At 41.0% G+C, this 12,330-nt stretch overlaps 1 protein-coding gene across 1 annotated transcript; it reads left to right on the plus strand.

The window, feature by feature from the left end:
* The first annotated feature begins 1,291 nt into the window (after positions 1-1,291).
* Positions 1,292-12,164, plus strand: marchf7 (membrane-associated ring finger (C3HC4) 7). Its single transcript, XM_040139538.1, has 11 exons — positions 1,292-1,422; positions 4,263-4,462; positions 6,197-6,343; positions 6,547-6,718; positions 7,641-7,826; positions 7,916-9,092; positions 9,879-10,048; positions 10,144-10,247; positions 10,848-10,952; positions 11,218-11,266; positions 11,421-12,164. The coding sequence occupies exons 2-11, from the start codon at positions 4,280-4,282 to the stop codon at positions 11,510-11,512; spliced, it is 2,385 nt and encodes a 794-aa protein (XP_039995472.1). The 5' UTR covers positions 1,292-1,422; positions 4,263-4,279; the 3' UTR covers positions 11,513-12,164.
* Positions 12,165-12,330: the final 166 nt, after the last annotated feature.

Consider the following 12,330-nt stretch of genomic DNA (forward strand, 5'->3'; position numbering starts at 1 on the left):
AATAAAGTATAAGTGTCTGAAAACTGTACTTCAATTCAATTCAATTTCTTTTATACAGCGCCAAATCATAACTTACATTATCTCACATCACTTACGCACAGCACTTGAGTAAATGTACTTAGTTACCTTCCCCCAGTGTCTGCACTATATGATTGGAAATGAAAAATCAAACTCAAACAGACCACATGCTGAACTGCTGCCTTTATGAAATGAAATGACTGAATTATAATTTCAGAGGGGGAACTGCATCCTCAAACAGTACTCAGTATCAGAGAGTTATAGTCTAAATAACAACGAGAACAACAACAATTCACCTGCTACAAAATTCATGGCACATACGGCACTTTCAACAGGGAATACACTTGCACATTCAATGCTGTCAGTAATACTGGCTTGTTGTGACTTTTGCATGCCTCATTCCACAGATGTTGCAAAACCCTCAAGCTTCATAGTCCGACCCTGCTCTGTAGTGTTGTATAAGCAAGTGTCAAGCATCACTGTGCAAACGTTTAGGGCACTTCAGATGTTTAGATCCTTCCCCATCCACCAGGGAGGCGTCTGATCGGCCCCGAGATTCATTCTGCAGTGGGACAACGGGCCCAAAACATACAGCCAGGGACATGAAGAACTATCTTTAGCGACAAGAAGTACAAGGGGTCCTGCAACAGATGGTCTGCCCCCCCTATGAGCCCTGATCTCAACATCATGGAGTCAGTCTGGGATTACATTGAAGAGATGGAAGACACATAGACAGCCTGAATCTGCCAAAGATTCACGTTTTTTGTTTCTTTTTTTTAATTTGACTGCACTTTGTGTGACGTTAATTGATATTAATCACGGCTTTACTCCCGAAAGCATCCTCATCTTCACTTTTAAAGCCTAAAACATTTGCACGGTGTACCTCCTGTGTGACGTTTCTTTGAGAAAGCAGCAGGACCCCCGCGGATCTCTTGTAAAGCCAGGTGTAGTCGGGTTGTTCCAGAGCCTAACTGCATTGGAGGGGGCCAAGTTTTGTGGGCCTGCATTGGCATGAACCCATGAGCAGTGGTGATGGAATGAATCTCCTCGCGAGAAAGTACGATCGACCCGCCACGCGGAGGCGCTGTTTGACTTGGCCTGGACATTTTTGTGGTGTCAAAGTCGGTGCGATTTTCTCATGAGTGTTCCTATTCTTGTCGGGGTGCATTAATTTAGTTGTCTTAAATTTAACTCAAAAAAGAAAAAAAAGAAAAAAGAAAAGAAAAAAAAAAAAAAAAACGTGTACGAACCATGTGCATAAGGATGATGAAGCACCTGAAAGCAATCCTCCTGGAAACCACTCCCACCGGTTCAATGCAAATAAGCTGATCTTCTGTGTCAACAGCCGTCAACACAGACGCCATCGTTCCCGTTGTGCTAAAGCAAGAGAGACTCAAATCAAAGGTGAGGATATTTGCTGACAGTGCATTGACGTGTTATGTTATTATTTCTGTTAATTTTTCACTTGTTACTGAAACTGCCCCGGGCGAAAAGCAGTCGATCGTTAAGCCCAAGCGCTGCCGAGTAACGTAAATTTCCAGGACTCCCTAACGCCAGCGCACAGACGATAAGCTAGCCAGCTAGTTAGCATGTAGCTAACTGAGTTGTCAGGCTCTGCCCAGTCGTCGGAAAAAAAAAAAAAAAACAACAGCTGAACTATTCCGTTAGCACACCCGAACAGCCACAAGCCAGGGAGGCGGCCAGCATTCAGTGACAGCTGACTTTGCAAATGCTAAACAAGCAAAACGGCGTCTTTTTTCTTTGTTGGCAGTTAACGGTGTTCTGTGGCCGTGGCATATGAAATGTGCACTGCAGTCGAATGTAGTCAGCAAAACGACAGTAACGGTACGTTTCGCACAGGAAACGACAACTGTAGGTTAAAGTTAATGCTCATTTATTACGATTTTTTTTTTTTAGACGTTATCCAGCGCTCGATGGTCAGCTAGTTGATAAGCTAACTGACATTTTACCTTATTTGCAATTTGGTGGCGAGAAGATAGTTGGTAAATTATCAGTCATCGAGTAGAAGACGAAGCAAAGGTAATGCTAGCTCACGTCGAAAACACAAAACCAAGTTTTTAAAGTCAGTGATTTCACAATAAACTGCCTCTGCTGAGAGTTATTATTAAATTACTAAGTAAAATATTCAGCTACCGCCCCCCCCCCCAGGTATTGTAGTGAAAATGTGGTAGACACCCTCGTTTAAAAAAAAATTTCAGGGCTTTTTCCTTATCTAGACCACATCAGTCTACATCAGACCACATCCAGCTCAAACACGCACTGTAGCCTTGCATGTACTTGTCAAACCTCGAGATGATTGAACCAGGAGAAGCTAAAGACTGTTTAAAACAGCTTCAGATTTGTGAAACCTTTTATTCTATTTGTGAAAACACAAAATGGCAATTTCAAAAAGAACAAATCTGAAATCGTGTCTTAAACCATTACTCAACTCTATTTGTTAATCATGCCCAGGTTTGATTGGTATCAATGTGTTTTGTTTTTTTTTTAAAGTTACATCTGGTCTATTGTCTGGATGGAGAAGAAGCATTGAACTCACCATTATTTTGCTTTCACAAATAAAACATAACGGTTTTGAATATCTGAATGTGGGATGCAAACTGTGTTAAGGCTTAAACTAGGATGCCTAACACCCTTTCACAACAGTAAGTGGTGCGATACTGTAACTCTAGTTGCCTTCAACTTTGCCCTTAAGTGCCGAATTGGAAGACGCAAACCCGCTAATGTCTGTGTTGCGGTTGGTTACAGGTGTTGTGGTCAGTTGCCGGTGTTTCTGGTCATTTAAACCAAGTTAAAACTACTGCAATCACTTTCCTGAATGTGATGATGTTTATTGTAACTGGACACTGTTTTTGATGTGTGTTGATTCAATATTGTGGTCAGTATGGAGGCTGTTCGTGGGGCTGTTTAATTCAATTGCCCTGATATTGATACATACTGATACATAAACAGGCTTTGTGTTAGACAAAAAATTAGAGACATCTTTCAGTAAAAGGCAATACAATTCAACAGCACCACAAAGTACAGCCTCCAAAATGGCTACAATCAGTTAATTAATCAGTACCTCCCAGAAATGTTCAGTTACAACACAAACTAAACATTATAAACTTTGTGAAGATGGGCTTTATTGTAGGGTGTGTATTTATTAGGCTACACTAATTTTAGGCAGATGTACCTTTTTATAAACTGGCAACGGAGTATGTATTCCAGGTCACATGACACCTGCAGCTTTTTGCATAGAATTTTTAAAAGCTGCAAATTGGACCATTTCTTTTAGGAACACACATCTTTAACCATGATATGCAAAATCTTTACTGTATTTCTTATATTTTTGTTGTCCTCTGAATACTTTTCTTTCATGAAATTATTTGTTTGTTTATTAATAATCCCCTTTTTTGTTTCTCTAAACATCTTGTATTCTGTTGTGGGTGTTTTTTTTTAAAAGGTTTAAGTGTTGTGTTGTGGCTAAAATGTGGTTAAAAATGTTTATCTGGCTTTATTTACTGCTGTTCATTCCAGTCTGACAGGGTGCTGGCTCGCTGAGCTATATTTGACCACAGGTGCTGTAGCTAATGTCCATGGATCCATGTATCACTACCAGGGAGTAACTCAAACTGTACCAACTTACGTTGGAAACTCTCAACTCTCCCTTCCGGGTCCTCTGGTATATTTGACTTTCAGCTGATACATCAACTAGCACTTACGGTTACTTAAATAAATATGTGAGAATCTGCACTGTGTGTTGGATTTGCTAATGCAGCTTAATAATAAATGATCTTAGTATCTAACTGTTAAAGAGCATCTACCTTGCTTGGATGCTCGGCACACAGTGCTGCTGTTTGCTTCTTGGTAGTGTCATGTTCATGTGACAGAGTTCACAGTCCCAAAGATAGGCACTGTGACTTTGACACCAAGTCCAGGAAGCAGCATGGTGGCAGGTTTTAGTGTTTACAGACACACTGTCACATGTGCCCAATCAACAAATCAGAAGTGCTAGCACAGCAGAGCACCAAGCCTTGGTACTTAACAGGCAGGCCCCTTTTTTCTTTTAAAGTCTGTGCTGCAAGACTTGCCCAGTCTTGTCATTGGGTGTGGAATAACAGCTGCACTTATAAGCCAGCAAACTTCCGGATACCACACCTCGACTATGCAGTTTCATTAGGCTGCAGACTCGGACGATGTTACATTTTGTTGTGCAATATTATCTTTGGATTTCATCTCACTAGGCTCAAGGCAATCCACGATGGACTCCAGGTCTCGCAGACTTCCTTTTTGTCTGCCCAGCTCAAGGTCGTCCTACACATCCAGTCCGACAGTCTCCCCCTCATTACTGGGCTCCAGTAGGTTGTACAGTCGGGAGACGGTGCTGAATAATGACCGCTTCCCTAGAGCATCATCAGCTTACAAAGCAGACCTGGACCAACAGGTAGGCTGATTGCACAGCCTACAGGCTTGTTGCACAGAAATGGCTAAAGGCTAGGAGCCATACATAGCATTGCTGGTTTAAAAACAGTGCACACCTCCTTTTTATGAAATTACCCACAGCATATATAGTTCAAATCCACTTCACTATTCCCTCGGTTTATTGTCTGAGTCATGGTGTCCTGTATATGGTGCTAGTTTCACATTAGATTCACTTAAGATGCTTGTTAGGAGTTTATTTGGTACGTATTTGGTTTTTAGCTGTCATTGTAGTTGAACACAGACTTCATCTAATTCAGCCCCAATGTACAAAGGTCATATAGGGTGACGATGTCAGCTGGAATGTTTTTAAGTTGGACAAACAGTCAGGAACAACAACAGCACTTGTGGGGCCCGAGCCTATGTCATCCTACCATACCTGTGTTTCTGTTCCACTTGGTGCTTTATTCATCTACCTTTCTAATGTATATCAGAGAGGTAATTCCAGTAAGCTTTTTTTTTCTGACAGGTTCCCTAAGGGCCATGGTACAGTAGCTAACTACGTGTATAAGTGGTGCAACAGCAGATATTTTGAAGGTCTTTTTTTAGGGCAGCCTAGATTCCTTGGCACACGTGTGTATTTGAGTCCTGCTGCCCATCAAGGCCCTGTCTCAAAAGATAGTGTTACTGTTGGCCTGGGCCCTGTCTGGTTGTCCCTGTTATTTCCAGAAGACTCCAAGCTAGATGCAAAGACCAAACAAACCGCTCACCTTCTGTGATTTTATTTATTGCGGGTACACTAAGATGAGCACTAGTTTAAGCTATCCTCTTAAAATACTGTGAGTTCAGACACTAAGTTTTTCTTCCACCATGAGTAACATGAACACTTCCTATGAAACAGGAATGTTTACAAGAAAAAAATGTGTGCAGAAATGTTTCCTATCAGTTCTACAGTTACAGGCCATTAAAGGTATCCTGTTAAGTTTTCTTGTAAACAGCTATGTTTACATTCAGGGTTTTGTTTTGTTTTTCGCTAAAACACACCAATCTTTAAAACGTATTGTTTACATCTAAATTGGCATCAGCTTTAGGGTTGAATCAACAGTTATTTTCATTATCACGTAATTTTCCAATTATTTAATGAATTAATTAATAATTTTATCTACAAACCGACAGTAAATAGTGTAAAATGCCCGTTATAATTTCCCCCAGCCCAAGGTTACATCTTCAGATGTCTTTTTGTCTGAGTCCAAAATCCAAACATATTCAGTTTACTATCATATGTGACAAAGAAAAGCATCAGACACTCATATTTGAGAAGCGAGAAGAGAAGAAATATTTAATATCTTTGCTTAAAAAATGTCTAAAATGATTATTCAATTAGCAAAATAGTTGCTGATTAATTTTAGCTGATTAATCAACCTAATCATTGCAGCTCTTTCCCTTCCTTTGCTCTTTATTACTGTGCTGCATTAAAACCACCAAAACCGTGTAGAACTCTTGGCAGGAATAAGTATCCTATTACCCACATGCTTGTGCCTGTGTTAGTAGGGCATGAGATCCGAACAAAATGGTGACTCACTTATCAAAACATTGTTCAATAACACCACAAGTTATTGTCCCCCAACTAAAATATGGGAAAAGTTAACTTGAATTGTGTTTCCATTTTGCTCTTTTAAATATTCGTATTAAGTATTTGCTCAGACATAAGTACTAACTAATGCCATGTGTTGTGTTTTACCTTGTCTCCTTTTTGAAGAATTCTCGTCTCCTGAGCTCGTCCAGAGACTACAGCAGCTCTGACAGTCGCTCCACCAGCTGGAAGTTGCCCACTTCTCTGACGTCCTCCAGCAGATCTTATGATCGCCCATGGGCTGAATCCTCTCTGAGCAGCAGGAGCAAACTGGTACTGACGCTGTACTGTGTCATTTGTGTGGAGAAGGCAAAATACAGACTTGCCAAACATATTTTATAAAACTTGAAACATTATGATAGAGGTTAGAGGAATAATAATAATAATAATAATAATAATTAAAATAAATTAATAATAATTATTTGATTTATTGATTGATTTTATTTATTTTTTAATGTCTGCCTTCATTTTCCAAGGGTGATTCTGAGGGGAGGCTGGGGATGCGCTCCGGTCTGGTGAACTCCAGTGGTGATGGCGATTCTAAAAGGGCCAAATTGTCATACAGCAACAGAGGACTCTACTCAACAACGGCCAGCACCTCAGTTACAGGATCCACCTATTCCAGTAATGGGCTCAGCAGTGGCAGAGGTACATAATACCAGACTTGTGGAGGTCATAAGAAAAAACTGTTACTGTTACACTTAGCCAATGGTTGAACCCGTATCCTATCCTTTTTGATGTGGCGGGGATATGTGACAAACTGAGATGCTAATACACACTGCATACAGTTTCTTCACAGTGCACCCCCACTGCATGGCTCTAGCTGAACATTGTATTTCCTAATTTTGTCCAATCAACTGCAGTGGAGGGCTGCGACGTCTCCATAATCAAATGGCTGTTCTTTTTGTTAAAAAAAACTTCTGTTTACATTGCTATTAAACAGCATTAAGTGTCAGGACCATTTAGTTACATTTCTTTATCTCTTCACTCTAAATGGGTGATTTATTAGCAAGCCAATGTTAACTTTGTCAGTTGGTTGAGCGGGACACACAACAGTTACACCTGGCAGTTACTAGGTGCAAATATTAAGTAACAACTAATCTCTATGTAAAATCTAGTTTGTGTGGTGCAACTGGATTTAGTGATGCATAAATCTCGACTAGGTCCAGCTGCAACATATGTTTTTAATAAGTTTGAATGTGAAAACGTTTTGAGATGTTAAATGTGCTGTAACTTGTGAGTGGATTGTAGATCAAAAGCCTATGTGCATGGTCTCTCTCAGTAGTAGATTTAGTTAGCACTCATATACTTCCTGGCTCTCATCAGGCATGGATTACTACAGAAATGTCTTAAACATGTACTTAAACTTAAAAATGACCTTTTCTCTGCCTGTATTGGGCATATTTAGAGAAATCTGTGAAAAGGCTTTTGATTTAACCAGAGATCTTAATTCAAGTCAAGTTGATGTCATGTCCTGGTAATTCCCTTCAATATTAATCTGATTTGGAAATGAACCCAGCAAACCTCAAAACAGTTTGCCTGCTCATATTTTATTTTATTTTTTGAACAGGTAAAGGTGAAAAACAAAATGAGATGTTTGATTCGTCATGGGGCTCATGCCGTTTACTCTCACGGTCATCGTCTTCCTCCTCGAAGCCGCTGTTGTCCAGGAGAGAGCAGGAGACAAAGAATGAGCCCAGTCTCTCAGGTTTGGGAGAAAGAAGTATTAGGACTCCTGGAGTGGCTTCCTCGTTGTGTATGCATATTTTGTGACGTAAACACACATGCAGAGTACACAACCAGTCTACATGCAATTTTACAGTCTTTTCTCTCCCCTCATTTCAGATCAGACAGACAGGGTGACTTCCACGTATGCACAGGGAGCTCGGCCCAAAGAGACTGCCTACTCTTCCTCTCCTTCGTACACCACCGCTAGAGAGAGCTCCCTAAATCGCCACCTCTCATCTTCAACCTCCCAACGGTCTTCTCCTCTGATGCGCAACTTGAGCGGCAGAACCACAGCCCGTTTCTTGAATGGCTCATCCACCCTCAACTCCTCTCAGGAACAAACAGGAAACCCTGAATCCTCCTCAGATATCGCCTCCTCTTACTCCTCCCACACCCCCTGGTACACCACTCCCCTGGCAAGACCAGAGGCCACGCTCCCTCCAAGGCCGGCCCCCAATGGCGGAGAGCCAGAGGGCCGTCGCTCCACACGACGCCTTTTGTCCCGTCTATTTTCACGGCGCTCCAGCCAAGACTCTTCTAGCGGATCTTCCAGTGTTCGCTCTCTTGACGATGACAGTCCATCAACCGGTGGAGAGTCTGTGGACAGTGACGAGGGAGCCAGGATGTCTAGCGTGGACCCTGACGCTGGAGGGTCAGAGACGACCTTGGGTAGCCTCAGGAATCGCAGAGCAGACCTCGCCCCTATCCAGGAAAACAACAGCGCTGGCTATCATAGTGGCTTGGCTCGATCCAGAATGGCATCGTGGAGAGAGCCTGTTGCTAGCAGTAGTAATAACACCAGCAGTGGAGGAGGCAACAGCTCCTCTTGGCTCTCCTCCTCTCTCCGTGGCCGCTGCCCTCCCCTACTCTCTCGCCTCAGAAGACATGCAAGGGACGAGAGTGCACACTCGGCTGCAGGCTTAGAAGAAGGCTACAGCCGTCCACAGCATTTACTGAGAAGGTGGGATGACCTTGAGCATAAAGCATCACAGGATGATGATGAGGAGGAGGAGGACGTGGAGGAGGATGAGGAGGAGGAGGAGAATGAAGAAGAGGAAGGAGCAGTTGGTTTAGAGGCCTTTGGAGCAGGTCGTCCCTGCAGACTCGAGGATGAAACATTACCTGAACTTGAAGATGTCTCGGTTGAATTTTCGCCACGCCGCAGAGTGGCAGTATATGAAAACCTTTCGGTTCCTATGGGTCCATTGAGTGGCGTTGAGAGCCAGCTGGACAGCCAGAGGGAAAAGCCCATTTCCAGTAGGGATCAAGAGAAGCTGCGCAAGATCAAGGAGAGGTAATGGATTTTGATCTCCCACAAAATAGGCATTTATTACTTCCTGGCCTCTTAGAAAACCAGCAAATATTCAGGTAATATGGGTAATTTGTGTGTGTTGCTGTTTCAATGGGAGGTGGATCATATGAATATCAGTTTATTTTGTATTTTAAGTATAGTGGGACTTGGTCCGTGATGTTTCTGACCTTCGCTTAGCATGTTGTTAGCCTTGCTGCGTTAGCGATGCCTTCCAAAACCTCAAATACTGTTTTATTCCCACGTTGTATCTTGTGTATTTAACATTGAATAGAAAACAAGATGTTCTGGGGCTGTTTCTGTTCCAGCTCAGCTGACTATATCACACTGCTAATTTAGAAATACACCTGGAACACTATACAGTTTGTATTATCCGGATTAATAGTCGAAATTGCCTTTGCAATTTTGCTCAACGCAGATTATCATAAGCATCAATTTTTATCAGGCTGCAACTTTTTTTTTTTTTTTTTTTATAAATACAAATTTACATCATATTGTGAAACGATCTGAGCTTACAAAAAATAATTAATGACTGTCTCTTTACAATCCATGGCTTTATAATTTTTATAAATTTATCTTAGATCAATTATTACAGTACATTTAGTTTTTGTTTTTTGTGACTTGCAGGTGAGCCAAAAAGCCAAAAAAGTTTATGTAAAAGTTTTCTTTTTTTTTTTTTTTTTCTTCCTAATTTTTTTCTTTTTTATATATTTGAAACATGAGATGTAAAAAAAAAAAAAAAAAATACTTTATCATCTTTTCCTGCTGTAGACTGCTTCTGGAGGATTCTGACGAGGAAGAAGGCGACCTGTGCCGAATCTGCCAGATGGGGGAGGAATCGGCCTCCAACCCCTTGATTCAGCCTTGCCGCTGTACCGGCAGTCTGCAATACGTCCACCAGGATTGCATCAAGAGGTGGCTTCGCTCCAAAATTGGCTCAGGTAAATACAGACCTGATACGGCTGCAGTTTTCACCAGCCCCATGTCGTCAACAAATTGAAATTTTTTTTTTTTCTTCTTCTTCTCCCCCTCTCAGGCACAAACCTTGAGGCCATCACAACATGTGAACTTTGCAAGGAGAAGCTGCGCTTAAACATAGACAACTTTGACATTCAGGAGTTATACAGGACACATGTGCAAGTGAGTCATTTCACTTTCCATTTCCTGGGGCTGATTTTAATTTTACTTGTGATTTTATAAGTAACATAACTAATAGAACTATAAAGCGTGGTATACTGTAGAGGAACTGTATGATGTGTAATTGCGATGGATTAAAGCCATGTCATAGGATCAGGTTACCGTTGCACACATATCTAGATATATACGATATAGATATAGATAGAGATCTATATATAGATATCTATGTAGATTTAGAGAGAGAGATATCTAGATCTATATATGGGGGGGGGGTTTAAACCAACAGTCGGATCAAGTGAGGGAAACACAATGAACGCTGATTCTTCCACGTGAGTCACTGAGAGGTTTGAGTATGAAAATTATGTGAATCCTACGCTATGGTGTTCAATGCCACCAAATCTCAACCCAACTGAGCATCTTTGGGAGATTTTTGGACCAAAACACCAAATAAGGAAAGGTCTTTTTTTAAAAGAATGGTGTTCATCCCTCCAGCGGAGTTGCAGAGACCTTACCAAGGCACTTAATGTTGGGGTTTCTTCTGTCACCCATCATCATTATATACTGAAAAGAACTGTGCTGAAAGGTCTTTTTCTTGCTCTGCAGTCAGAATATGATGAGTTCATCAGCAGCGGTCTTTATCTGGTGGTGCTGCTGCATTTCTGTGAGCAGAGGTTCTCTGATGTCCTGGGAGCTGTTGATGCAGCTGGGGTGAGAACACACACAGACACACCACACAGCACTACGGCAGATCATCTTACATTAGTTTTTCCTCAACAATGGCTGAAAGCCATTTGTATCGTATTCTTGTCAGATTACATTACAGTATACATTATGTTTGCACATAGCCTGCTTACGCACCGAAATGCCGATGTTCAAGTCAGTGCTAATTTACAAAATTTTAAAATGTTTAGATGTTGAATTGTGGCAGACTACACATCTTGAAAAGAAGATAATTCTTCCCTTTCTCACCCAGTTATTCAACCTGGTGAGAATCCTTCATGAACACATGGACAATCTTGAAAGTATGTGTCTCTGTCCTTCTCTCCTATGGTTTTGTATTTGTTGAAAGGCAGGCCTGATTGGCTGCCAGCGGGCTTACATCTGTAATTGCCATGTTTACAGCTATTATTATTATTATGGGACCACAGAATTTGACTTAATGTCTCTGCATTGCAGTTCCCCACGGGGACAGTGACGAGGATGTGCGAGACAACAGGCCATCTATTGAGTTCTCTGACCTGGACGACGATCTTGAAGAGGAGTACTAATTATGTGAATGCGGTGGAATGAGGGTTAAAAAAAAAAAAAAAGAAAAAAGTGGGTCAGGTTTATCTTAAGTTGCAGGGCTATTCCATGCCATATGGTACCTCACCCAGTTTTCACACATGCTTTGACATCATGTTCATCTGAAGTGCAAGTGAGAAATGCCAAGAGCACAGAATATGTCTTGCCTTTGATGCAGGTGGCTTTTGCAAATATGCAAACTTGAAATGAAGTAGTGCTTAAAAAATTTTGACACCACTGTATTTCAGTTTCTATGAGAGTGCACTTTATTCAATCATAATTAAATATAAATGCAAGTCTTTTTTTTTTTTTTTTTTTTTTCTTAACTGTTATACCACAAGTGCTTTAATGTTCAAATAAGGCAGAAATAGAACAGAAGGACAACAGTGACAAGTGTTGACTTAAGGTTTGATGGGAAGACGAATGCTTTTGAGACAGAACAGAAAAGGTTGCGATTATTCCTTTTGCCATCTGTTTTCCTCTGATTTTTTCCACCGAGAATACATTTTAAAAAGAAAAAACTTGCACATCAACAAATTTTCCTCATCTTTGTTTCAGTGTTTGAAATGCTTTATGTATCTACAAATCTAGTTTCATGCTTTTAATTTTGTGAATAAAGATTGAATGCAGACTGCCTTTTCTGTTTAGTTTTTTTATTTACTAGTATATTTTACTATTAATTGTTGATGTTGCAGGCACAACATAAAAGCCAGTTACCGGTTTTAATGTCGTGGCTGATCAGTGTTGGTAACACACAGGTGCTTCTTGTTAGAATCACGCTCAAATTTGATGTTACCAGACC

This window comes from Xiphias gladius, chromosome 1, assembly GCF_016859285.1.
Source record: "Xiphias gladius isolate SHS-SW01 ecotype Sanya breed wild chromosome 1, ASM1685928v1, whole genome shotgun sequence".
Taxonomy (NCBI): Eukaryota; Metazoa; Chordata; class Actinopteri; order Istiophoriformes; family Xiphiidae; genus Xiphias; species Xiphias gladius.